The 25,703-nt window shown below is 29.1% G+C and overlaps 1 protein-coding gene and 1 long non-coding RNA gene across 4 annotated transcripts; one reads left to right on the forward strand and one right to left on the reverse strand.

Moving 5' to 3' along the window:
- The first annotated feature begins 680 nt into the window (after nucleotides 1–680).
- LOC109601913 (ran-binding protein 9) lies at nucleotides 681–23,453 on the forward strand. 3 transcript variants are annotated; one of them, XM_049961748.1, is made up of 10 exons: nucleotides 681–949; nucleotides 14,845–15,009; nucleotides 17,454–17,644; nucleotides 18,409–18,593; nucleotides 19,167–19,279; nucleotides 19,342–19,621; nucleotides 19,700–19,956; nucleotides 19,999–20,162; nucleotides 21,597–21,708; nucleotides 21,789–23,453. In XM_049961748.1, exons 1-10 carry the CDS (start codon nucleotides 754–756, stop codon nucleotides 21,920–21,922), a joined length of 1,797 nt encoding a protein of 598 aa, XP_049817705.1. In that variant the 5' UTR covers nucleotides 681–753; the 3' UTR covers nucleotides 21,923–23,453. The 3 variants fall into 3 exon arrangements, with proteins under 3 accessions (XP_049817705.1, XP_019873776.2, XP_049817707.1); XM_020018217.2 differs by having other exon boundaries at nucleotides 685–949; nucleotides 20,017–20,162; XM_049961750.1 differs by lacking the exon at nucleotides 681–949 and adding an exon at nucleotides 14,363–14,438.
- Nucleotides 13,802–17,552, reverse strand: LOC126264317 (uncharacterized). The gene is made up of 3 exons (XR_007547073.1): nucleotides 17,416–17,552; nucleotides 14,037–14,477; nucleotides 13,802–13,979 (listed from the first exon to the last, which is right to left on the reverse strand). It is a non-coding gene; the product is annotated as an uncharacterized LOC126264317 (long non-coding RNA).
- Nucleotides 23,454–25,703: the final 2,250 nt, after the last annotated feature.

Raw genomic sequence — 25,703 nt, forward strand, 5'->3', positions numbered from 1 at the left:
AGATTTTAGGAACTTTATATTGAATTTTATAATGAAGTTTTTATCATTTTTGCCTTAAAAATGAATTTTTTTAAAAATTTTTCTTGACAAATTTTCAATTTTAATTTTTAAAAAATTTTAATATTAATAAAATTTTCATAGTTAATTTAAATTATTTTGGCCCTTAAAATTTTAAGAATTTTTTCTGCTGTTTCATGTTTGATTTTTAACACATTTTAAAAATATTCGTCCAAAATTTCATAACTGGTGATTCACATTGTTTTTTTTTTAACTTAAATAAGCCTAATTCTAAACAATTTGAAATAAATTGTATTTACGTCAAATTTTAAATTGATTTAAAATATTATATGTGGAGCAAAATTAGATTTTGTTAATAAAATTTTGCTCTATATTAATTAAATTTAATTGAAGTAGTAAATGAGGTATTTCATACGGATTTTTGTAATAAGAAATACATTTAGAATTTATTTTCTGTTATTTAAAATTCAAAAACTAAATCAAGTAAGTAAACACTAATAAACCATTTGTAATTGGGCCGTATTTTTAAAAATAAAAAATTTTATAAGCACAGGAAACTGTTAAATATCCCATTTCACCAAGAAAAGTTGGCAACCCTGGTTGCCATGGCGATCCCGACATCTATCAGCTGTTTTTCAAACCTGTTAGCCATTTTCCGTTCTGCCGTTCTTTGTGTATGAAATTGATGAGTTTGCGCGGAGTGGAAAAATTTCAGAAGGGAAAGGGAGTTTAGAAATGGCCGCGGTTAGTAGTGGTCGGAGTGAAATGATGGATCCCCAAAACGAATCGCAGATTGGGGTAGTGGATCGTTTGAAAAGACTGTATCCAGCAGTGAACGAGGAGAAAACGCCATTACCTCGTTCCTGGAGTCCTAAAGAAAAATACAGCTATATCGGTTTGTCACAGAGCAATTTACGTGTTCACTATAAAGGTAAGATGTTTTCAAGGTTTGGGTTAGAAATGGATGTGATTTGTCATCTGTGCGATTTCGAAACAATCTGGTGTCTTGTCATTATGCATGGACAATTGACGAATGAATCGAGTTTATTTTGAGAAATGTCATCGACCGTTTTTGTTTTTAACTGTTTCTGCATGCAGCAAACAAAGAAATCAGCTGATTGTGGCATGGGGTGCATGTTCACGTTGACGCGTAATTTTTTATACGACACTTTCGACCAGCTGACATCCTCGTCGAACTGTTCGAAACGTTATTTGAAAAATCATTTTCTTTATCTGCGCGATTGGATTGACTCGAATCATGACAAGGAATAAATTTCAAGGGAACAAAGTATGTCAGTACCATGTTGATTACTTTATTTATATTTGTTAGTGATATTCTTCGTGATATACACGTAAAATGATAAAATTTATAAACTTTCACATTGCTGTTTATTAACGGATAAATCGGAATTAAACTGTGAATCTTAATTAAATAATTTTCAATGTTTTCAATAAGTGATAGTATGTAGATAAATTATTTATTGCAAATGTTTATGTTTTATGGATAAGCCAAAGAAAAATAAAAATAATATAAAAAGTTCAATTTATCACTTTATAACAACTGGTATTCCAACAAGGAACACAAGATGTTTCCTATCGTATTTTCTACCTGTATCTCTTTACCTAAGCCATGGTTCTATTCTGTTTAATAAGAACCCTTTCCACGCACAAAAAATATTGATCAGTGGTACCGTTGGAAGAAAAACGTTGACCAGCATGAGCAAATGCTCTAAAATCTAAATTGAATCACTTAGGCTGAATTTTAGTTCATTAAAATAAATCTTGGGTGTTCGTTCCTTAAAAAATATGTCTATAATAACTCTTCATTCTTCTCTTCAATAATAATAATAATATTTAAAGTTATGTGTCGATGTCGAGGCAATGAATTTTCTGGAAAGTGGACAAAATGATGAATAACATACTCATTATTATTAAGGCTTGATTCATTTAACATAATTTATATGTTGTCACTGATTTTGCATAACCTCATTAAAACGCATAATACGTATTTCATATATCCATTAAAAATTGCTTTAAAAATTAATTAATTCTAAGTCAATCGAAAGCGAACTTATTAATTAAGTATGCGTTTCAGACTCACCTTTATTTTTAAATTAACTGGTTTAACATAACTAATATTAAAGTAACTTTGATAATTATAAGTAAAATATCATATTAGACTTGAAATTTTTGATAAAATATGACTTTTATGTTGCTGTTAAGTTATTTATCGATGTTGGTTGTTTGTCGCATCAAAATTAAATACAAATTTGGTTACAACTACAGTGAATTCAAGGAAAATACACAAGATTAATCTACTTATTTATTTACTGAATAAACATTGTATTCAATTTCGTTTCGTGGCAGTAAGATGTGAAATCTAAGTACTATTTCCAGCGTTATATTTAAAAATTGTATATTTTTAAATGGCATATTTTTAATATAACGCCAACTTTATATAATAAAAAACTAATTGCTGTTAACTAAAAAAAAATAAATATTTTATAAATTGTTTCACAAGAAATTTTCATCGTGATTCTCAATTAGTTTTTATTCGTTTCGTATGTTTTTTATTAGTTGTGTATGATAAAAAGTATATTATTCTATTCAAACTTTATTATTGTTGTTATTCGTATTACAAATAATATAATATGTGAATTGCACCAGACACCTAGTACAACATATACAATGGATAGGAAATTTCCCAATTCTGTAAATATTAGTTTAAATGTTAATGTTAAGAGTTCAATTTTATGTCGGACAATTAAATGATAGATGAGTTTAGTTATGGAAATGGTCTATGCCTAATTAAAACAGTTCCATGAGACTAAATACCTACTTCAATTTCAAAACCACATCTTGCCACACTGAAATTGCCACAATATCCATTGTAACTTTCACAAATAATAGAAGTGGGCATCGGAATAAATTGTTCAATGCAATGAAATTAATAAATACCGGGAGAAATCAAAGAGTGTCCCAAGAGAACATATGGTACGTCCGAAACAAATTAAGTTAAAAATGTACACAAGAACTACGTCCAACTTGATTTTGATACTATTTGCCCAATGGATAAAATGGCATTTAATTTATACGGTTTTGGCGGATGCGCCCCGAAGCCACATTGTTATTATATGTATTTAATTAAATTACCTAATTACTGCTACATAACTAATCATGCTAACTGTTCATTTTTATTTAATCACATATAATTAATAGTATTCTGCATAAACTATAATTCATAATGTAAGAAATTTGATGACTCAATGGACTACATTAAAAGCTAATTATTGATAATATACAAAAAATATTGAAAACAGATTTGGTTGATGACGTTATTTTCTATAATATAACTTGATTTCGTTGGTGTCATGTTTTATTTTTATTAAAACCGTTTAATACTTTAGATTAGTACTGTAGAAATTAATTTGTAGATATTTTTTATAGAGTTCCCTCCCATAACCTTTGAATGGAACATGATATCGACCTCGAATAGAAAATAATGTAAAATGTTGTCAATCCACCTAAATTTTTTCCATTAAGTTGACATGGTGGCAAATTGCCCAGTACCATCAATTATTTTTTTATAATAGCAAGGATGGTCTTGTGATATTTCATTTATTAAAAGATAAACCAGATAACTAATTGCTTAATTATAAACGATTCATTTTAAGTGACTTCTTTACTTTACTTTATCCGAATTAATTTGTTAATTACTTGCTACATTCGAAAATAAAAGTTTGTCCTCATGTTCAGCTGGGCGAGGAAGAAATTTTAACGACCTCACTATGTAGGAACTACATTGATTGTTTAACAAGAAATTTCAGAAATATCTTCCTTTTTTCATCATTTTTCATGGTGCAAAATTTCGTAAAACACCAGTTTAAACTATTTGATTTATGTAATTTTTATTGAATGTATAACATATATCTAGAAATTGAAGTACATTATTTTTATTGTTCTGTTGTATTATTACCCTACTAAAACTTAAAATTAAAAGTGCAATTAGTATTAATTATCAATATAATTAATTTTAATTATATGTTGTAAAGAATGATTATGACTTTGTATGTGAGTGTTTCTAAAGTTTGTAGTTCAATATTAATCGATCTTATTGTATCCAAGTGGTGCAAGTAGTGTTTATTATTATACCTAACAATGATGTTGTTGTTTGTTAATGATTGATAATTTAATAAAATTTAATTTAATAACTACTTTAGAAAAAAAATGTTCAGTGTGGAATGACCTTTGATTTTTTCAAATTTTTGAAATATCGCCAAAAAATCATATTTTTGAAAATTGGAGTATATGAACTGTATGGTATTTTAATCTTTTTTAACTCTAAAGAAAAGAAGACAACATAACTGTGGTAATTCGGTAATTATGAGTAAACAAATTTAAAAAACAAAATAATTTTTCAAATTCCTGCCCAGGTACAAGCTACAACCCTTTTTACTATCAAAATTAGAAAGATTTTGTTCGAAATAGTTCCAAATTATAGAAAAAAGAAGAAAATACATTTCTACATTAAATTTCTTATAGTTCCTTAAGTCCTATTGTGGTTTAAAATGTTTGACTATGTTTTCTCTATAATTAAAAGATTTCCATAAAAAAAATACCGTTTTACAAATCAAAATTTCGGAGAGTGTGTATTAAATTTCTCCAAATTGTAAATGAGTGTTGTGTTTCATTTTTTTTAAGTCATTTCTCCATATATGATAAAACCCTACCACATCATCTGCACAGTTACTTAAATATGAGTTAATAATTTTCTTATTCCACTGCCATACACAGTGTGTTATCCTAATTCATTCCGTGATTATGTGTATGCGGAACCTAAGCCACAAACAAATATAATCTAGATATGCCATGTGCCTGACACATCGCTAGTACAGATAAATTTGTAGAATGTTTTCCTGAAACAAGAGTGCTCCGAGTGAATAAAATTAGCTACGTTATTTATACACGTATACCGGGGGTACCACACCACGCCATTCCATCAGAACATTGTGATAAACTCGACATGCGTACACGCAACCAAAACATCCCATTATTGTTGTCGATCCAAAAGAAACGAAGAATCGATTGTTCGTGTGTGAAAGGCCCGAAAATTTAATTCGATCCACTTTCCACGAATCCGTCGATTTTTTTTATTTTTCGTTAACGTTCACGTAGATTGTACCGACTGGTCAGTTCTTCGTTGGTGTTGACCGTGTTAAAAAAATTTTGTGCGTGGCAGATATTTGGCAACGGCGCTCGAAGGCCGCATTTTATACCGCGTGTACGTTCAAGGCTGATTCCGACCTCGCACTCCTACAATGTCTGTTGTTATTATTGTTGTTGGAATGCTTGCAATTAGACCGTTGATTTTATGCAAATTGCCACTCGGCAGTTATATTCGCATGAGATATGGCAGTCCTTAAGATTGAGCACGTGTCAACTGTAAATATATTGTTGTGGATAATGACAACGATTTATGCAGCGAGGCAGTGTGCCAATGAGAAAAATTACGATGCGTGTTGCATTTCCGTTTTCGTTTTTATGTGACCGATACACCATTTTCAATAAATCGATTCAAAAGCCACAGAACGAACCTTTTATCTGTTGTTTTATCTTTATTATGGTTTCTTGTGATTTGCTTGTAACTGAGACTGGTCGATTTACATTGCTTCGTGGCCTGGCTAAGGCTGGATCTATATTTTCAATATTCTGGATTTGAGAAACAATAATAATATTTACTATTTTACGATTTTTCTTATTCATTTTTGATATGCTTTTTTAATTAAAAACATTTTTTATTACATTTATTTTTAATATATTTGTTGTACATCTATTTATTAAGTTTTTTTTTTAATTTAACAGAAATTTGAAGACCACAAATAGACACAAAAACTAATAAAATATACGTATACATATATTTATTTTTATAGAAATGCTAATTATTTATTATATTTTATGGTACAAATACTACTTTTTAATGAGTCTAATTAGATTTGTTCCTAATTAAACAAATATTTTATATAATTTTGTGTTTTACCCAGGTAAAAATAGTAAATTCATTAACGTGCCATTATTTCGTATGATAATGCGTTAATTAAAGAATACTCTTTACTATTAATAAAAAATACATATTAATATAAAATTTATTTAAAAATATACAGTGAGGTCGTTAAAAGTCTCTCCCCATGGAATTATAAACACAACCATCAATTCAGAAATAAACGAAAGACTAAAACAGTCTTTGGTTGTGTAAATATTGACTTCCAATTCCTATTTTTGTGAGAATATTGAAATTTTTAACAATAAACACCGAATAATTTTTTGGAGGTTTATTTAACACATTAAATGAACGCTGTAATAACTCATCTAATTTTAACCAACAAAATAGCATTGAATAGAGAATAAAAATAATTTTAAATCACTATGTATCACAAGTTTCTCTTTTTCTGTTTAACAAAAAATAGTTGATGGTGTCCAAAATTTGGTTAAATTGACAGTTGAGTTCAATACAATATTTGTCAGGGAGAGGACTTCTTTGGACACTGTTTTGACTTTAAGATATTCTGTTTCTGTCGCATCAGAAGGTACTTTTTAATTTTCATTGTGTAAATATCCATATATAAATTAAAAAAAATACATAGCTTAATAAAACTATACTTACATACATTTAACTGTACTTTATTAAATAATAAAATTATTTGTAAAAAAGTAGGATAATATAATGACAAATTGTTTCAATAAATATTATTATCAAGTTGTTGTTTAATATGTTTCACATAAGTATATTTATTTTTTTAATTAAGTGTGGTAACATCAGTTGGTTTGTTTAAATAAATATTTTTTTATTTTATATAACCTTCAATAAAAAATAATGAATTAACATAAAAAAATTATAAATATTCATATTTAATGATGTTTTAAGAAAATACAGAAAATAATTTTTTAATAATTTTATATGCACAACATAAATTTTGTGTTCCAGGAAAATATTTATTTTATTTATTAAAATGTCAAACGAATATAAAATTATTTTTATTTTACATATTCAATTTGTGTTTGGGAAACTGACCAACTAAAAAAATGATTGTAAGGTTCTTTTATAGTATATTGTTTTAGTTTTTTTTTTAAATTTAAGTTACTTAAGTCATATAGAAGCAGAATCTCTTTCTAGGCCATTTTTTAATGTTTTAAGAAAAATCTCCAGTAGACAAACTGTATATTTTGTGAGGCAAATATTATTCTGGAAAAGGTTACAACCTTTATATAATAATATTCGTCATATAAAACATACAATGAGTCGACTGGAAGAAATGATGGGTTAGACATTCGTATGACTCATTTAATTTTTTGTGTTTTGGACAAACACAATTAACTTTTTAAATCAATTAAGTATGATGACATCAAAAATATAATTTCATTAAAATAAAAATAATAAATTTTGTTTTTTTTTTAAATAATATAAAATCTTTTTAATTTGAATTTTTTAAAGATAATAAACAGTAATAGCCATAATTAAAGCTACTTATTAACATAACTTATGATATAATGTTTATTGTTTTTTCTGATATTGTTGTATCTACTATGGAACTAATGAATTTAATTTTATTAAAAAAATTACGCCCTTTTTGTTTTTCATTAGACAAAATTATTTTATTATTATTATTATTATTTGTTGTCTGTAAATTTAAATATATATTTTACTATTGTGCTTATTATAACTATTTAATCATTGGTCGAAACTATAAGAAATTTGAAAGTTCAAATTTTCAAAATTCCTGTATTTATGTTCAGCTCAATTCAGAAAAATATATGTAACATTTTATAGAATAAGAATATAGTAGTTTTTATAATACTGTATAAAAACAATAGTAAATTAATATTATTTTAATAGTTCACATTAAATAAAATAGTTATGGCTAAAATATTTAACATTTTAAAAAGTTCCTATGATATGATAGTGACCGCCACTGTACATATTGAGATTTAAGAAATCATTCTCAATAAATAATAAGTACTTAAGAATATCCGTATTTAATAATTATTAGAGTTTAAAAATGTAATTCTTTTTTAAAAATATATTAAAACTTTCCACTGGTGCGATATCGTTACTTGTACACCCCACCCACACAACGTGCATAATTTTCACTGGAAATTTTATTCCAGTTCGTCACACTTTTTCCATGTCAACTTGTTGCGATTTAATTAAAACAAATTTGCACCACGGATCCACACCATCGATTTTACTGAAGTCGCAGCTGTTGTTTTTGCTGCGGACCTTTGAAATATATATTATCCTCCAAATAGAAATAGTTGCCGCTCCAATTAAATTATAATTAAACGTGCATTTAACGGGCGAAATAAAAAACAAACGTACATTAAAAAGTCGCACCGTCCCCCCAAAACACGCCCCCCCAGTCGCGTTCAAATTGACCTCGCATCCGTCACGACACAATAACGGCGCCGCGCACAAATGCGAAGGATGCCCCTTTTCATCCCCCGGACAAACAAAATACCGCGGCACCACCGAGTTCGTCGGGGCCCGCCCGGACAGTCGGAAAAGCCGCTACTCTTGCGGGGGTGACGTCACTGCTCTCGCGGGGCAACGATGACGCAGATTTGAGCCGTAACGAAGTGCCGCAATTGGGTCAAGGCTCGGAACACGGGCCGCGGTCATAGATCGCATTTTGTTTTAATACGGAAAGTCGAACGGATTATCCATTCGTTTGATAGATCAATTACGATTGGCCAATACGGATTTGATCTTAGGAAACTTAAGAAAATCGGACTATGTGCGTTATAACCGTGTTCCCATTCGAAAGGTGAGTTCTAATTAATTCAATGTTATAACAACTATGACATACTTATCCAGATAATTATTAACAATGTTTAACTATTATTTTGATTATTTTAAAGAGATTAACAGTTGAGCAAACTATAAGATTGAGAAATAATTTAAATTTTCTAAATGTCGATTGCCTATAAATTTTAAACAGTCTCATCAATATAAAACAAATCAACAAAAGCAATATTATGAAATAACGGAGAAAAATAAACAATACAATAAACTTAAAGATAACTTTCTCAAATTATAACAAAGAAATTAATTATAAGAAAAGTGGAAATAATAATAAGACTAAAAATACATTTTTATTTATTCCATAATAACGATGATATGTTTTGAACCCACTCTAAATATGTTATAATTTTTTTTATTTAATTTGTGTAGTTTTCTAATAGTTTCAATAATATGTTTCATTTATTAGTGTTTTTTTACTACGATTTATGAAGTTTTTTACACAAATTTTAGAGGAATACAAAATTTATTCATCGATTTTTTATAAATTGATAATTATCACTGACCCTTTTTGAGAATTTACAGTCAAACTTCGATAAGAAATTAAAATCTGTCCATTTTATGGAGTGATCATATTAGTTTCTCTAAGGGTTAATGTAAGAAACTATTATATAGAAGATAAATTAAAGATAATTCTTTCTTTTATCAATATTTTTATTGACTTCTGTTCAGTTTAATTGAAATTAAAGTTAGTTACATATTCAGTGTTTCTGTGTTACTATCCAATGTATATTAAAAAATCAACCAAAACAATATTATGAGAAAAAAAGAATACAATAAACTTTAGGATAACTTTATCAAATTATAAACAAAGAAATTAATTATAAGAAATGTGGAAATAATATTAAAACTAATGCATTTTTATTTATTCTATAATAACGGCGATATATTTTGAGCCCACTCTAAATATGTTGAATAAATTTAATTGTAAAAACATGTTCCAGTATAATTTAAATAGGTCGTAAGAATGTTTTTCAATTATTTCCCTGTGGAAAATTCGATGTTTTTAGCGAATATGATGTATCTTTTTCTTTAATTTATGTATTTTTTTATAGCAAACATGTTTCATTTATTTATGTTTTTTTACTACAATTTATGAATTTTAGGGAAATACAAAACTTACTCATAGAATTTTTATCAACTGATAATTATCACTTGACACTGTTTAAGAATCTACAGTCAAACTTCGATAAGAGACTAAAATCTGCCCATTTTATGGAGTGATCATATTAGTCTCTCTAAGGGCTAATGCAAAAAACAAGTAAATAGAAGATAAATTAAAGAAAATTCTTTCTTTTAACAATAATTTTATTAACTTCTGTTCAGTTTAATTGAAATTAATGTTAGTTAGAGTTTTAGCTATTCAGTGTTTCTGTGATATTATCTAATTTATACTAAAATATCAACAAAAACAATATTATGAGAAAACATTAAGAAAGAAAGACAATACAATAAACTTAAGAATAATTTTCTCAAAGAAATTAATTATAGGAAAAGTGGAAAAAAACTAAAAATACATTTTTATTTATTTCATAATAACGATGATATATGTTGATCTAATATATATTGAATAAATTTAATTTTTCAATTATTTCCCTGTGGAAAATTCGATGTTTTTAAAGAGTATGTTTTATTTTTTATTTATGTAGTTTTTTAATAGCAAACATGTTAATTTATTTATTTTTTTACTAAAATTTATGAAGGTTTTTAGACAAATTTTAGACGAATACAAAACTTATTCATAGATTTTTTATCAATTGATAATTATCACTTATCATTAGACCCTGTTTGAGGGTCTATAGTCAAACTTCGATAAGAAATTGAAATCTGTCCATTTTATGGAGTGATTATGTTAATCTCTCTAAGGATTAATATAAAAAACAAGTAAAATAGAAGATACATTAAAGGAAATTTTCTTTTAACAATAGTTTTATTGACTTCATCCAGATTGAAATTAGAGTTTTACAAATTCTGAATTTTTCTATATTATTATTTTCTGAAGAAGATTATAATAAAAAATGTGGCAAATGTTTTACAAAGATGCATCTTTAATATGTAAATTAGAAAAACAAATTAATATTTTTTTCTACACTTATTAGATTATTTATTTTGTAGTTTATTGGAAACAGGATATTTCGAACTTTTTTCTGACAAGTTAAAGTTCGATTTTATTTTAATTAATTACTTTATTTAGTTAATAGGTTTTAGTGACTCCAATTCATACAGAATAATAAAGGATCAACAACGAATAGACTGAGAATCATATTTAATTAATCAATTTAAGTAGTAATTTTATCATAAAACTAAAAATTGTGATATAGATTTGTAAAGTAATATCTATATTTGCCTGTTTGATGGCTGACATGCTCTTGGAATCTTGTGTAATTAGCAAAGCACCTATAAAACCCAATTCAAATAAGACGGCCTTTCATGTCTAAATTTAACTGTTTACTCATAATGAAGAAGTTTAAAGTTGAAGTTTTTATGTTAATTGTATCTTTTAACTGCAGTTGTATTACTCATATATCTTTGAAAGTATGTTTTACCATAATTGCTAGAATTAATGACTGGCATTCACTTAAGATTTAAACGTTTATCCAAGCTCCAACGTTACATTTTCAAAATAGAGAAGTTTTCACAGATCAGCTCTTTGCAAATAAACAACAATCTACCTGTATTAATCTACTTTTGCAACTGTAATTGTTTTGTTGTAATTCCGTGAGTAATTCGATGATTAGTCGTATGACCTAGAATATACGCGGCCAATGAAAACAATAGTCTGAGCTTAATACTATCATAAAATTGATTTCTCAACAAAAATTAATTAAAGAAAATATCGAACAATGAGTAATATACATATTACAAAGTACAAAACGTTTGGAAAATTGCTATAAACAATACGAATTTAAATATATTTAACAAGATCACAAAACCGCTGAGTAACTTTAGCTGGAGATAAAAACGAAAATTGTTTAATATATCTTAAATAATTATTTCCGGTTTAGTTTTAAGTTTAATAAATGCTGGTTGGTAGACAATGTGTTAGTGTGTAATTACGAACAATAAAATTAATAAGTGTACTTATCCGAATCGCATAATGTAATGGAAACGATTTATTAATAAAAACAAACGGTATTGTTACACGAATTTACAGTTAAAAAGTTCACATCCATTTTTAAATAAATCTCGTCTCTGTCGAACTAACAAGAAAATGATTTTGTACCAAAAACTCAACATTAATATTAATGAGATTTTAAATGTCTAATTTGTTGGATTAATATAACAATGGTGAACAAATTATTTATACATAGTTTTTATTGAATTGGTTGCATCTCTTACAGGTTAAGTTACAGCAATACACGACCGTTATAAATATTTAAGTCATACAGTTTCGAAACGTGCAAATAGTAATCCATTTAAAGGGATATATTAATTATAATCAGGCTTCAAAAAATTCGATATTTATAACAAATTCTCATATTCTTTATACATATATTGAAAACTATTATTCTGCTTATTTTACCATAAATGGATCTTGTATAATTAAATGATATTGTTGTAAAAAATCAACAAAGGCAATATAATGAACTTAAATAATTCAATAAATAAAACAATATAACAATAACAATTATAGCTTTCTCAATAGATAACATTATAAAGAATTAAAGAGATTATTAATAAGCCATAATGAGAGTTTGTTTTTATTTGTTCCTTAATAACAACTATACATTTGGAATCCAGTTAAAATATATTGAAAAAGATATAAATATAAATCAGAATTTATCCTGTATTTGGATCTACATCTTTTTGTTTTTATATTAAATGTATGTATTACTTTAATAACAAAGGTATTTTATTTAATTTGAGTTGTTTTCGACAAAACTGCTGTCTTGGAAGTTTTTTGATATCATTGACACTTATCACTTGACATTGACGTTTGAGAGTGTTTCATAAAAGTAAATAACTTTTGTGTATTTGTTAAGTTTTTAGGTTAAGGGTCTCCAATTAAAACAGAATTGAACAGTAAATTTGAAGCAGGTTTTATGTTTAATTAATCAATTTAATTCAATCTTGAAAAAATTGTGGCGTAACTTTAACATTTTCTGACATTAGATGTCTTCTTAAACTTCAGTATTTATAAAACATAACCTAAATGTGCCCCCATAAAATAACAACTAAAATAAAACCATAAAATCATGCCTAAATCTTGATGTAATTAAGTATCAAGATAATTACGTTATAATTAGATAGAGCATATTTGTTTCTATAATTTTAAAACCTGCACGTTATGCACATTTAAAGTTCACAACTTCAAGATCCATTCGAATCTCACTTAAAAGTTGTAAACCATTTGAACCTCGACTCGGTGTGCAACGCCAAGATAAAACGTGCCCGGATCGTACAGGTCGTTATTGCGTCGCAGATCGGAGACAAAACCGCCTCGAAAGCCCATCGCTGGGTGCAATACCCCTAATGGCGATTAAAACAGCGGAGAGGCGATTCGAATCTATTTGCAACGAGAGGCAGGCAGCCCAGCCGTCTGGACCGGGTTTTCGGCGGGTGCGTCGGCCCGTGGCCGCAGTTTTATGAACGGGCATCCGTGTGTGTGTGTGTGTGGTGGTAGCGGTGGTGGTGGTGGTCGTGGCCGAAGCCGTGCCCGCGTCAGGTCCACGACCGCGGGATGCGATGGCCTCCGCGACCTTCCAGCGCACCATCACAATTTTTACCGCCAATTCACGCACGAAAATTTCACTCACCTTCTGCGCCGCGGCTTTTGACGATATTTTCACGTCACGTTGACTTGTGACGTTTATTAAATATCTAATTGATTTGTTCTCAATTCGCTTGCAATTGCTTACAGTTAGGCGCAAGACCCGATCGTGATTGAACGGGCGTCTTTTTTTGGGTTTTCAATTAAAAAATCAAAGGTTCAAAGGAGGTCTTTAATTTGGCAAATTGTCATACAAAAGTCAGATCTGAATGATTATACAATACGAATACGCAATACATTGTAAAATAGATTAAATGGGGGTAATATGATTACAGGGGGGCAAAGTTGCAGTGTCTGTTACCACATGTATCCGTCGTCGGTGCCGTTATTTCTTTCCTGAAATCAAATATACAATTAGACATAAAATTTTTTTTGAAATTTGTGGATATTTACGTATCTATCAGTTTCGTCGGGGAGCAGCATCATGTGGAACAAAGCCATGAGAAGATACATGTGAACTGGGGCTATTAGCCAAATAGCAAACTCAAAGAGCATTGCAGGCATGTTTTTTCGACTTTCGGCACGTTTTGTCAATTTGAAATTAAATGTTGTTTGCGGTTCGCTTCTATGGTAAAATTTTATTGAAAACAATCGACAAAATAAATTTGTTTATTTTAATTGGCCATGTTCCGCTCCTTCATCTTTTTCAATTAAAATTAAAACAAAACACAAGCAGTATTACTCAATTGTTTTTACTGTAAAATCCGTCGCCTCCCAAAGAATCCGTACGACATAACGGGCTTCCGCCTAAAATGTCGCCTGGTCAGTTTTTTGCTTTGATCATTTCGATCGAACGTGAGTCTGAAACTGTTCCATCAACGGCGACGTTTCGACCTATTTAACAACAAATCAAATTAGAACAATTAAAAGCAATTCAGCAAACGCTGCCCGTACAGCGACGAGGCTTCCTCCTGCAAAACATCGGTTAATCCACGGTGCGAGTCGGAGTCTAAAAAGGATCATTCAACTCTTTAACACTTGCGATTCAGTGCCGTGTTAACAATTCGCCATTTTCGCTCATTAATTAAAGTCTTTTTTTGTGTGCGTGTTTAATAATTAGACCTGTTGCCTTTTATTGTTACAGGATCGATAAACATGTTTTATTTCTTTAACGTTGTTTGAATGAATGTTGTTCATTGTGGAGAAGGTTAATGTAATGGAGTAAACGAATTATTTAATAACAAAGTAATTGTATTTTCAGGACATGGAAAAACACATAGGGACGCGGCAAGTGTACAAGCGACTCATCCAATTCCTGCTGCTTGTGGTCTTTATTACTTCGAAGTAAAAATTGTAAGCAAAGGTCGCGATGGTTACATGGGAATTGGTTTGTCTGCACAAGGTGTTAATATGAATAGATTGCCAGGTAAATATTATCTAGTTGTCAACGCTATTTCTTAAATACCATGATCTTAATTAGAAAACAATACTGAGAACCAGTATAAGTACATAGTATCATTAAGATGTATTACAATAACTGTAATAAATGAAAGATATTAAGTGAATAAAGGGTGCCACTACATACGGGTGATTAGCATAAATGCACTCTAAAATTTAACATTTATAGTTTCTAAAATCGTAAATTTTCCTTTGTGTGAATGTAATTTATTGTCACAACCTTAAAGACATCATTTACTCATCCAAAATTAATTGTTCTCAATTGATAATTGTATCAAATTATTAAGTGTTGTAGGAGTCAGTTTCCTTAATTTATTTTGTTCACAAACACATCTCTTACAAATTGTTCACTTTTATTGAGCATTTTCAATATATTATATTTATAAAAATTTTCTTAATGTTTTAATTGTTGAATACATAAGTATATAAAATGTATACATTATATTTATCTATTGTATGTATTTATTTATAATAAAATGAAAATAAAATTATTAATTCATTAAATAATAACAGAAACCATCATGTGTTGATAAATATTCATTACTACATAATAATAATTATTATAACAAATATAGCTCCGCCATAAAATCAATAATTTTAAAAAGAATAAAAAATAGCCGCATAACTTTCATCGATTTTCTTGTATTATTCATTAATGAACCTTTGTCATTCATTTAAGTATTCTCACTGTGTTGAAGCCCATCTTAAACTTCTCATCAAAGTAAAACAAGCAATTTAATAGATTTAATAGCTACATAGAGTAATGATCAATGATGTTGAAACTAATAAAATCAAAACAACCTTTGAAAAAAGTTGTATAGTTTTATGTAAATCACATAGAGTGGAATAAGTATACAATGATAGCCAAAGGAATAGCACAAAATTTAAAATCCATCATGTCTAGTCAGCATAAAAAATATATTTCAATATTCTTTACTTTTAATGTTTAACAATACTTTTAGAATTTATTCTTACTAGAATTTGTATTATTTTATTAAATAAGTTCAGTTTCAATGAGAAGAAAGAAACATTGCTCTCCAGAGAAGAGGAAATTAATAATTAAGATGAAACATCCAAGTCTAAATAAATAAAAATGGTTTACAATGCTTACTAACAAATATGAAACAACACAACTCAATTCAAAATACAATAAGAAAGTATCTTAAAAAAAACAACTCCTTTTATTGACAAGATAAATTGCAAAATCAGTAAAAAACATCCATTATTGTCCTCTAGGTAAATAAAAAATTAATTAATAGGGTCTAGTAGAACAATGAGACGTCGGCTGAATGACAAAACTTCCAAAGATATATATCAGGGATAAAAAGTATAGTCTTCGTCCTCCTAATAAATGTTTGGATCCCAGATACACTACAAAAACTATGGAGGAAGAAAAGTCTTGGTTTTTGGTTCCTTTCCTTGGCATGGTATAGAATCACTACAACAAATTTATTAGTAAAATGAAGCTTTTCTTATATAGAGACATCGTGAGATATGTAATGCCAGCAATTACTAATTACTTGGAATTTGTGCAGAAGCATTCATTAAAGTTGTTCAAAGTTGGTTAAAAGATAAAAATGTTGAGATTCTCGATTGGCCAGCATAAAGTCCGAACCTCAGTACAATTGAAAACTTGTGGAACTACATGTAATCTCGATTAAAACACCAGAAAGCATCAAATTTAAATGAATTGTGGTAATTAATTAAATATTTCATTGAATATTTGACTTACTGTTTACAGAAGAAAGAGTATCCAACAAAATATATATAATATACATATTTTGTTTAATGTATACATTAATTATTTAACAAATATATATTTTTCAAAATATTTCTGTAAGATTTAATTTAAATAGAAATTATTTTAAATATATAAAATTTCGATTAAATTTAATTATTGGTGTGCGTTTCCTAATGAACTTTAATGTTGTGTGTAATGTTTGCTATTTCCTTGGGCAGCCACTTCATATACAGGTCTAGTCAACAATGTGATAAAAATTATATAAATAGTTGCTCCTACATATATATTTGCCATTTTTGCAAAGTAAATAACATACCCTACAATCTTTCTTTCATATATTGAAGAACAAAGTGAACAATCAATATGAAATTCTAACTGAAATAGGCTGACTAAGAAAAACAACAAAAACTTTTGAGTATCACATTTGAGGTTAACATTTACTGTACAGGTGGGTGGTTGCCTAACTCACAGATCTTGGGTTAATTTAATTTTTCTTGTGGTTATTTTAAAGTAAATATTGAAAAAAATATTTGTCATCAATTGTTGTTTGTATTACTAAATTGTGCGTGAAAGATATAATAACAGACATTAACTGACCTCAAAATTGATACTCATAGATTACTTTTTTTTTACCCTGTTGTGTTGTGTCCTAACGGAAATATTGTCTTCAGGTTGGGACAAACAGTCTTATGGTTATCACGGGGACGACGGTAATTCGTTTTGCTCATCTGGAACCGGCCAAACTTACGGACCGACGTTCACAACCGGCGATGTGATCGGCTGTGGCGTAAATTTAATCGATAACACGTGCTTCTACACGAAAAACGGCCATCATCTTGGTACTGCCTTTAGAGATCTACCTGTAAGTTAATTTTACTCTGTAATAACTTGAGATAACAAATATTTCACATTCCCCAATCGTCAGTTGCAAGCACACAAAAACATTCTTTAGTCGAATCTTAAATCCAATTATTTATTTATCATAATTGTGGTGCATGTATATAAATAAAACACGTAGAGGAAGTAACGTCCATCTAACAACTTACGAAAGTGTCAAATTTAAAGTGTAACGTGAACTTTGCCACAGTTATCATTACGATTGATTTACACAACGAAAACTTGTTGCCAACGATAATTTTTTAACCAATAAAATTGCGTTTAATTGCATTTTCCTACCCACTCAGTTTTTCAATTCACCAATATTACTGTCATTGTCTAGTTGGAAGAACTGAACTGCTAAATAAAATTTAGAAAGAAGAGGGGATTGTCGCAGGCGACAAGTTTACTTCCTCTGAAGAAGGCGTTAGTGATGCACTTTTATGGTTAGTTGCCACAAATTTATTGTATGTCATGTGAGTACTGTAAGAAGGCGTTAGTGATGCAGTTTTATGGTTAGTTGCAACAGATTTATTGTATGTCATGTGAATGCTGTAACAGTTTTCGTTTTACCACTTTAATTTCCAAAATATTGAACTAATGCTTCATTTCAAATCGTAATTAGAAACTGTAATGTCACATTCGTTATAAAAGGAACAGTTATATTGGACAGATCATATGAATACAGAGGTAAAACGGGGACTACAATTCATTTAGATGTGACAATAATATGTATCATTTTATTTACAGCCTAACCTATACCCTACAGTTGGTCTACAGACTCCTGGTGAAGTCGTGGACGCAAACTTTGGCCAAGAGCCGTTTGTTTTTGATATAGAAGATATGATGAAAGAATTACGATTCCGAACTAGGACGGAAATTTTAGATTTTCCTGTTCCAGAAAGCCAAGGCGAATGGCAAGCCATTCTAAACAAGTTAGTATTGTTTTGTTCCCAATGTATTTTAATTTTTTTTTTTAATTAACTATAAATTGATTTATGAAATGTTGATTCAGTTGACCAAATATTGAACAAAAGAGCTGTATAGTTATCAAACAACAGATAAAGTTCAACCTATAAAATGCACTACTAGTCTTTGTCCACATGATAAATTTAAATTAACATACAAATTTCAACACTGATTTGGCTCTATTTATTTGCGATAAACAAATTAACAATAAATTGATTTAGGGGATATAATGGATCAAAATAGTGAAAATACGTGTGTAAATAGTTTTGCTGATTAAAAGGATCCACATAGATATCATTTGTTAATTATCAAACATCATAAAGTAAAATTACTGAAAAAACATTTACAAGACGAATTTACATATTAATTGTTTGAACTTTGATTTCTACTGATTTACTACATGCATATTACAAAAACATTTCAATAAAGCAAATTATTCAAGGTGGAACTATGTATATAATAATATTTATTAATTTTAATCCATATCACATATCTATTTTATTGTTACAAAATTTACATGTTGTGTTTAATGTTTGTAGAATGGTCTCGACTTATTTAGTACATCACGGTTATTACAACACAGCGGAGGCGTTCGCCCACATAACCGATCAACCCTTTAACGAAGACGTGATGTCTATAAAAAATCGACAAAGTGAGCACCGTTGAAATACCACAAAAGAATGTTAACAATAACGTGTCGCACTTGTATTTCAGAAATTTTAAAATTAGTATTAGCTGGAAGAATGGGAGCGGCAATAGACAAAACCTGCAGGCTGTACCCCGGTCTGCTGGAGAACAATCAGAACCTGTTGTTCATGCTCAAGTGTCGCCAGTTCGTCGAGATGGTGAACGGGTCCGACTTGGAGGAGGTATGCCATAAGAAGAGTATAGGCGGATATTCGCCGTCATACACCACTTCGCCCAGACCCAACAGTCCTATCCAAACGTCCGTCATACAGTCCACGAAGAGTTTCAGTAAAATAAGTGCGGATAGGTAAATTTTGTATTTTAGTTTGACGCAGCTGGCCATTCGTAAAACTTAACATAACACACGCCCTTTGTTATATTTTAGCAATAAAGGTAAACAGAACGTGGAGGAAATGAATCAGAATAACACGCAACACAACGGCAACTCGAACGAGGTCCCTCCAATCATCCAGCAGCCGGAAGACAGCGACATAGAAATGGAGACGCAGGACGACGTTCATAACGGACACGGTGACTCTTGCAACGGGAAGAATAGCAACGGCTACCAAAACGGCAACAGTCACAACCCGACTGAACTTCCACAGGAAATCAGTATCTGTGATAATGAAGACGAAGACATGGGTAAGAAACAAGTTTGGAAATGTCCTAAAAGTTCGTTCACAGTTTATATGTACGTTACAGATGTAGATGTTGTGCCAGTCAGTAGGAAAAACTATGCAAAACCCGCCGTAGAACGAATATTAGAATTCGGTAGAGAATTATACAGTATGAGCCAGAGGCTGAACGTCGACAAAATCTCAAGTGAACATAATCAAAAAATGCTAGAGGTGAGTATGCAGGTCAACATAAATTGGTTGATTTTGGTTGTTCCAGGCAAGGCAGATCAAAGTGGTCTAAGAGTCCACAACTTTTCAAATAATGCTATTAAAACTTTTATTGTCCGTTTAATGTATATGACAGTTTTTGATATATTTTGAGTCTAGTAACTGTATTGTTTGATTTTGTTTTGTGAGATGGATAAAAACTCCCATGAAGTACTTTTTACATATAACTATTTATTTTAATTAGGATATCTAATTGATTTGTCTTTAAAATATGTTAAAATATCAATGTTATTTTATTTTTTCTTCAAGATTTGGTGAGATTTAACATTGTCATTTAAATAATATAGAGATCATGACAATTTTCTTCTCAAGTTTAAATTTTATTAGTCACCCCTGATTATAAAACAATTATTTAATAAAAATGTTAAACTTCACAATGTATTAACATTGGCTTAATCATAGTTATTAATGATAAAAATGAATTAATACATTCAAAACTTTAGTAACTGTATATAATTTTAAGTTATTAGTGAATAACTCAGATTTTTGAAAATATTTAACGGTGCTTTGTTTTATAACATATATGTCAGATGCAACAAATACATATCACTCTTAGTAAATAATATATTAAACTGTGTTCTACAGATGAATTCAATCTTACCAAATTTAATAATAAAATTGCTCATTAAAAATTGATATGTTTCATTATATTTTCCTGAAAGAGATATGTACCTTATTAACTTTATTGATTAACACATATTAAACCATTGTTCCAAGTCATTGAGAACATTTTAAAGGGAGGTAGAGCACATGAAATTTAGTTTCCTAAAATCGGCTATTTTACTATTGGTTTTCTCCTGGGACTTATCGTCACATGGTACACTTGTAAAAAGTATGTTTAAAAATGTCTGATTTTTAGGTTCCTTCATTTTCTTATCTAAATCCTCAGTAATATTCATTTGATACCTACGTTCTTCCAGCCTCTGACGGACGTCTTGAGTAGAGAGCAACAATTCGTAGTATTTCTTAAAGAGCATGTTGGGTGAGATTTGTATTGTTGGTCTACTTTGTCAATCATTATTTTCGACTTATCATTATATCTTAAAAAATAGATAATATTTATGTTTAGGTAATATAAGATCAGCAACTTCCTAAAAATACCTGGTGAAATACGATTAATGTTAAGTTAAATCACATTTATTATCATTATAATGTAAAGTGATTTAGAAAAAAAGTAGTCCATTTGACAAAATTAATTCAAACTAAAAAGTTATTAAAAGAAGTAATAAGAAGGAAGATAGCAAGCTGTGGTTTGATTTAAAAACCGATCTCTAGATATTCCAATTGGTTTTCCTCTTCTGAAATGCCTAAAACAGCAAAAATCGTCCTGTACTGTATTCCCAAGCAAATGCGATACTAATCCGTTGATTATTTCAGGATGCATTTAGTTTATTAGCCTATTCGAATCCGTGGTCGAGTCCTGTTGGCTGGCAGCTCAACCCATCTCAAAGAGAAAACGTGTGTGCTTCCCTTAATTCTGCAATTTTAGGTAATGTGCATGTCTGATTTAAAATTGCAACCAAAGTGCCTTGTTTTCCATCGTTAATTGCTATATTTTGATGCGTTCAGAGTCAAATAATAAGCCGAGAAGACCTCCGCTGGAAATAGCAATGGCCCACGCGCAAGAGTTGATACACCTGATGTCGACCAGTGGGTTGGGATCGTGTGCCTTCGCCTCGGTAGTCGACCTGCTGGATCAGTGACGTCATCAGCAAATGCCCCTACTAATATCACTACTCATGATGCACTGACTGCCATACTCTGCGCTGCGTATTTTCTACATCAAGAGGAACTCAAAAACATCTCAACAACAACAACAAAAAATATATTAAAAAAACGAAAAAATCGGTTCAATTCAAATACGTCGGGGGATGGTGAATAAAACGCGTCCCACGACGTCAGTCTTCTTGATTGCGTGTTTAAAACTGGTTAACAAGAGATTATTCTCGGTATGGTATGGGAGAGAATTAATGTGGAGCGAGGAAACACGGGCTGCTTCAGACCGGATTCACAAATGGTTTACCGTTCGCTTGTAACCTACACCTTCTGTATTCCACTCGATTTGCTAGTACGTGTTTACACCATACATGTTCAACCCAAAGCCAAAGAGTATATGATTAAGAAACACTAAACTAATCGAATCTTAAATAGACTTAACAGGCCACACAATTGCTCGACATTAGTTCTGTGCCGCTGCCGCATGAAGGCGCCGCTATTGTGACTTCCGCCCTCATGTACACTAAGTAAAAATAATAGTATTTGAATCATATTTTAAATATCGTTGTGGAATGAATACTGCTTTATTAATTAATTATTTTAATCACATTTAGGGTTTACAATCAAATTTTTGTCAAATATTTTCTTTTAACCAGCAGTACTTACACGAATATTATATAATAATACTAATATTTGTTATATGATATTTAGTAAAATACTTCAATATTTCTTAATATGATTGTGTTAGTATTTGTGCTTAGTGGACACAGTTATTGTGGAATGAGTTTATCATCTAGAGACAAGTTTTGTTATCGAGAAGGATAGTTAGTGGCTTACGACTTTGAAATTGTAGTAAATCGGATAAGATTTAAAATAGCGATAAGATTAATATTTTCAGTAATTACTGTATATATATGACCAAAAATAGATTGTGAAAATTAACCTCTTATGTAATGGTATTTTTTTATTGTAAAGTTCTACTTATAGCGTATCATTTTTATTGAAATATAAATATTTATTGTTTTATTAAGTTTTAAGCGACATTTGTTTATCAAGTAATATAAAGCATCTAATTGCAAAGTAAGTTACTTTTTGAATTTTAACATTTTTTAAATCTTTCCCATAATCTCTATGTTACAGTTGAAGACAACTTATTTTGCAACACCAATATCACTGAAATATCGTGTATTTGTAATTGAACAGACCAGAATATCTATTCTACGAAAAAGTTAACTTTTGTGATAGAATATTGTTGGGGGAGTCAAGTGTACTTTTAGTGCTTTGTTACCTTTGATTTTATATTAGTTGATGATGACTGATGACTATATAAATTCAAACTCAACAAATGTAGCCATCTCGATTGTTTATTTTTACTATTTTCGGGCGTTAAAATAACAAATTATAAATTAATGATTTCAGGTGTTTTTTTTTGTTTGATGTAGACCTACCATTTTAGTATAGTTATTTGTAAATAAGTTATACATATGTTATGATTTAAACAATAAACTAATAATTATATTTTTGTTTTATTTTATTAATCATTAATTTCTACATCTATGATTTAACAAACTCCAACGCAAAGTGAAAATAAAATTCTAAAGAGTTTAATCCCGAATTAAAGATTAAATATATACATTTTATTTTGAAAATTATATGTTTAATCTTTGTCCAAAAACTATTCATTTGTTTATTTTTATATTAATAAAACTATGAAACGCAATAATGAATGTCAAAACTACCAATTGTTGTGAGGGCAATAGTTTGTGATTACAGAGAAAAAGAAAGAGAAAATTATCCACGTCTTTAGGAATAAAAAGCTATTTAACATTTAATTTGAACAGTGATTTTCAGTAGAGCCAGAGAATAGACTGTATTTAAAAGTAACATTCTTCAGATGCAAAAATTATATTTTCTTGCTGAATGTAAATAACTTGAAATATTTTCCTCTGCTCAGTCTGTTTTCTTAGCTTGTATTTGCATGATATGTAAGGTAGTGTTAAAAAGCAAAATAAAAATCTGATAGGGTATTTAAAAATGTAGTTATTACATTCTGTGATTTTTAAAAGGATTGTTTTGTGTATGTGGAATGCTATTTTTAAAATTATTTGTTAAATATATTTGATAATAAATGTATTGAAAATAACAAGGCATTACTTTTTTTATGCAATACCTATTTATAGCTAAGTGAAGCACTGGATTATGTAAATAGATAAAGAAAAGACAACTTTCTAAACATCTTTTTAAGGTGAGTAATAAAATCAAAATAAAGATGTAATTTTAAATCATAAAACTTGAACTTTTAGTTAGCATAGTTCTGCCTTAACTTGTGACTTTAAATTAATGATAAATGTGGTGGGTTTAATATTGGTAGAAATAATATAAATAATTAGGTTTTGAGTATAAATTTTAAAAAATTGATTCAAATTATGAAGCCAATAAATAAAACAGAAATAAATACGTAACTGTATACATCATAAAGATGTAATTTATTATCCAATATGCCTGAAAGAGACATGTAATGGTTATGGTGCGTCGTCGTGCATTAAAAAATGCATAAAAATTTATTTTTATTGCTTTTCAGTTTACATATACTGAAATATGGTTTTCACTTTTATTTCTGCTTTTTAATTTTTAATACTTGAGATATGATAAAAATCTAAATTGTTTTTCACAATTCAGCTAAACTAAATTAACAACAATGTAGTTGTAGTTTTAAATGAAGTTTATCCAAATTTATATAAAAGTGACTGAAGAATAATAAGACTGTTTTCTTTTAAATTATGTATTCTATTATTATTTTAATTTTTTAATAATTTAGTAAGTATAAATATTATGAATACACAATTCAGCTAAATTAAATTAACAACAATGTAGTTTGTATATTTTTAATATTGGAAACTTTTAAACGAAGTTTATCCAAATTTATATAAAATTGACTGAAGAATAACAAGATTGTTTTCTTTTAAATTATATATTACTATTATTATTTTAATTTTTTAATAATTTAGTGAGTATAAATATTATGAATACAATGTTGTATTGCATTATGAATTAGATCTATTTTAGTAAAGATATTTTATTTGAATTCCCATTTTTTATGTAGCCCCATATTTTATACCATTTTTTTTTTCAATATAACAATTTATTTTTATTATCATTTAATTAGATTTATAATATATTCTTTATTCAAAATATCGTAAATAGATTTCATTTTGATTTTGGTAAAATCAATAATAAATGTGTCATCAGAGAAACATCCATGGAAATAAAATATCAATAACGTAATTAAATAAAACTGACATCATCGAGCCTTTTAAAAACAATCAACGTATAGTTTCACAACGACAACACATGTGATAATAAAACACGCAGGTAATTAAAATGTTCTGGATACAGCAAAAAATCAGCACGACCAAAACGCTGGAGCCGTCCCTGTCCGTGCAAAGCAACAGTCCTTCATGCAAAACCGATTCCTTCCCCTAAATTGTGTGTGTTGCGATAGAGAATGGCGCACTGGGGCGGTTCATTGAAGGTCGACAGTAGCGCGAAATGTCGGGTTTAAATTTCATCTCTGCCACCCGATCTTAAGATACAATCAGTTCGAACGCCGTCCGACAATGTTAATTGTAGTTTGTATTGATCAAATTTTGAGACGCGAATTATTTTCATACATAATCGCACACAGCACTGCGACCTCGTTACGTAAATATTTTACGTGTAACCAAAATGAGAAAATATTAATTGAATAGCAATATTAGCTTATTAAAA

This window comes from Aethina tumida, chromosome 1 (genome assembly GCF_024364675.1).
Source record: "Aethina tumida isolate Nest 87 chromosome 1, icAetTumi1.1, whole genome shotgun sequence".
Classification (NCBI taxonomy): Eukaryota; Metazoa; Arthropoda; class Insecta; order Coleoptera; family Nitidulidae; genus Aethina; species Aethina tumida.

What these genes read in the sequence shown, in the direction of transcription:
- LOC109601913 (XM_049961748.1), top strand. Translation starts at nt 754, where the DNA reads ATGGCCGCGGTTAGTAGTGGTCGGAGTGAAATGATGGATCCCCAAAAC. An exon ending in CTGCCTTTAGAGATCTACCT is followed by an intron (nt 17,645 to 18,408) that starts GTAAGTTAATTT and finishes TTTTATTTACAG; the next exon opens with CCTAACCTATACCCTACAGT. An exon ending in ATAATCAAAAAATGCTAGAG is followed by an intron (nt 20,163 to 21,596) that starts GTGAGTATGCAG and finishes TGATTATTTCAG; the next exon opens with GATGCATTTAGTTTATTAGC.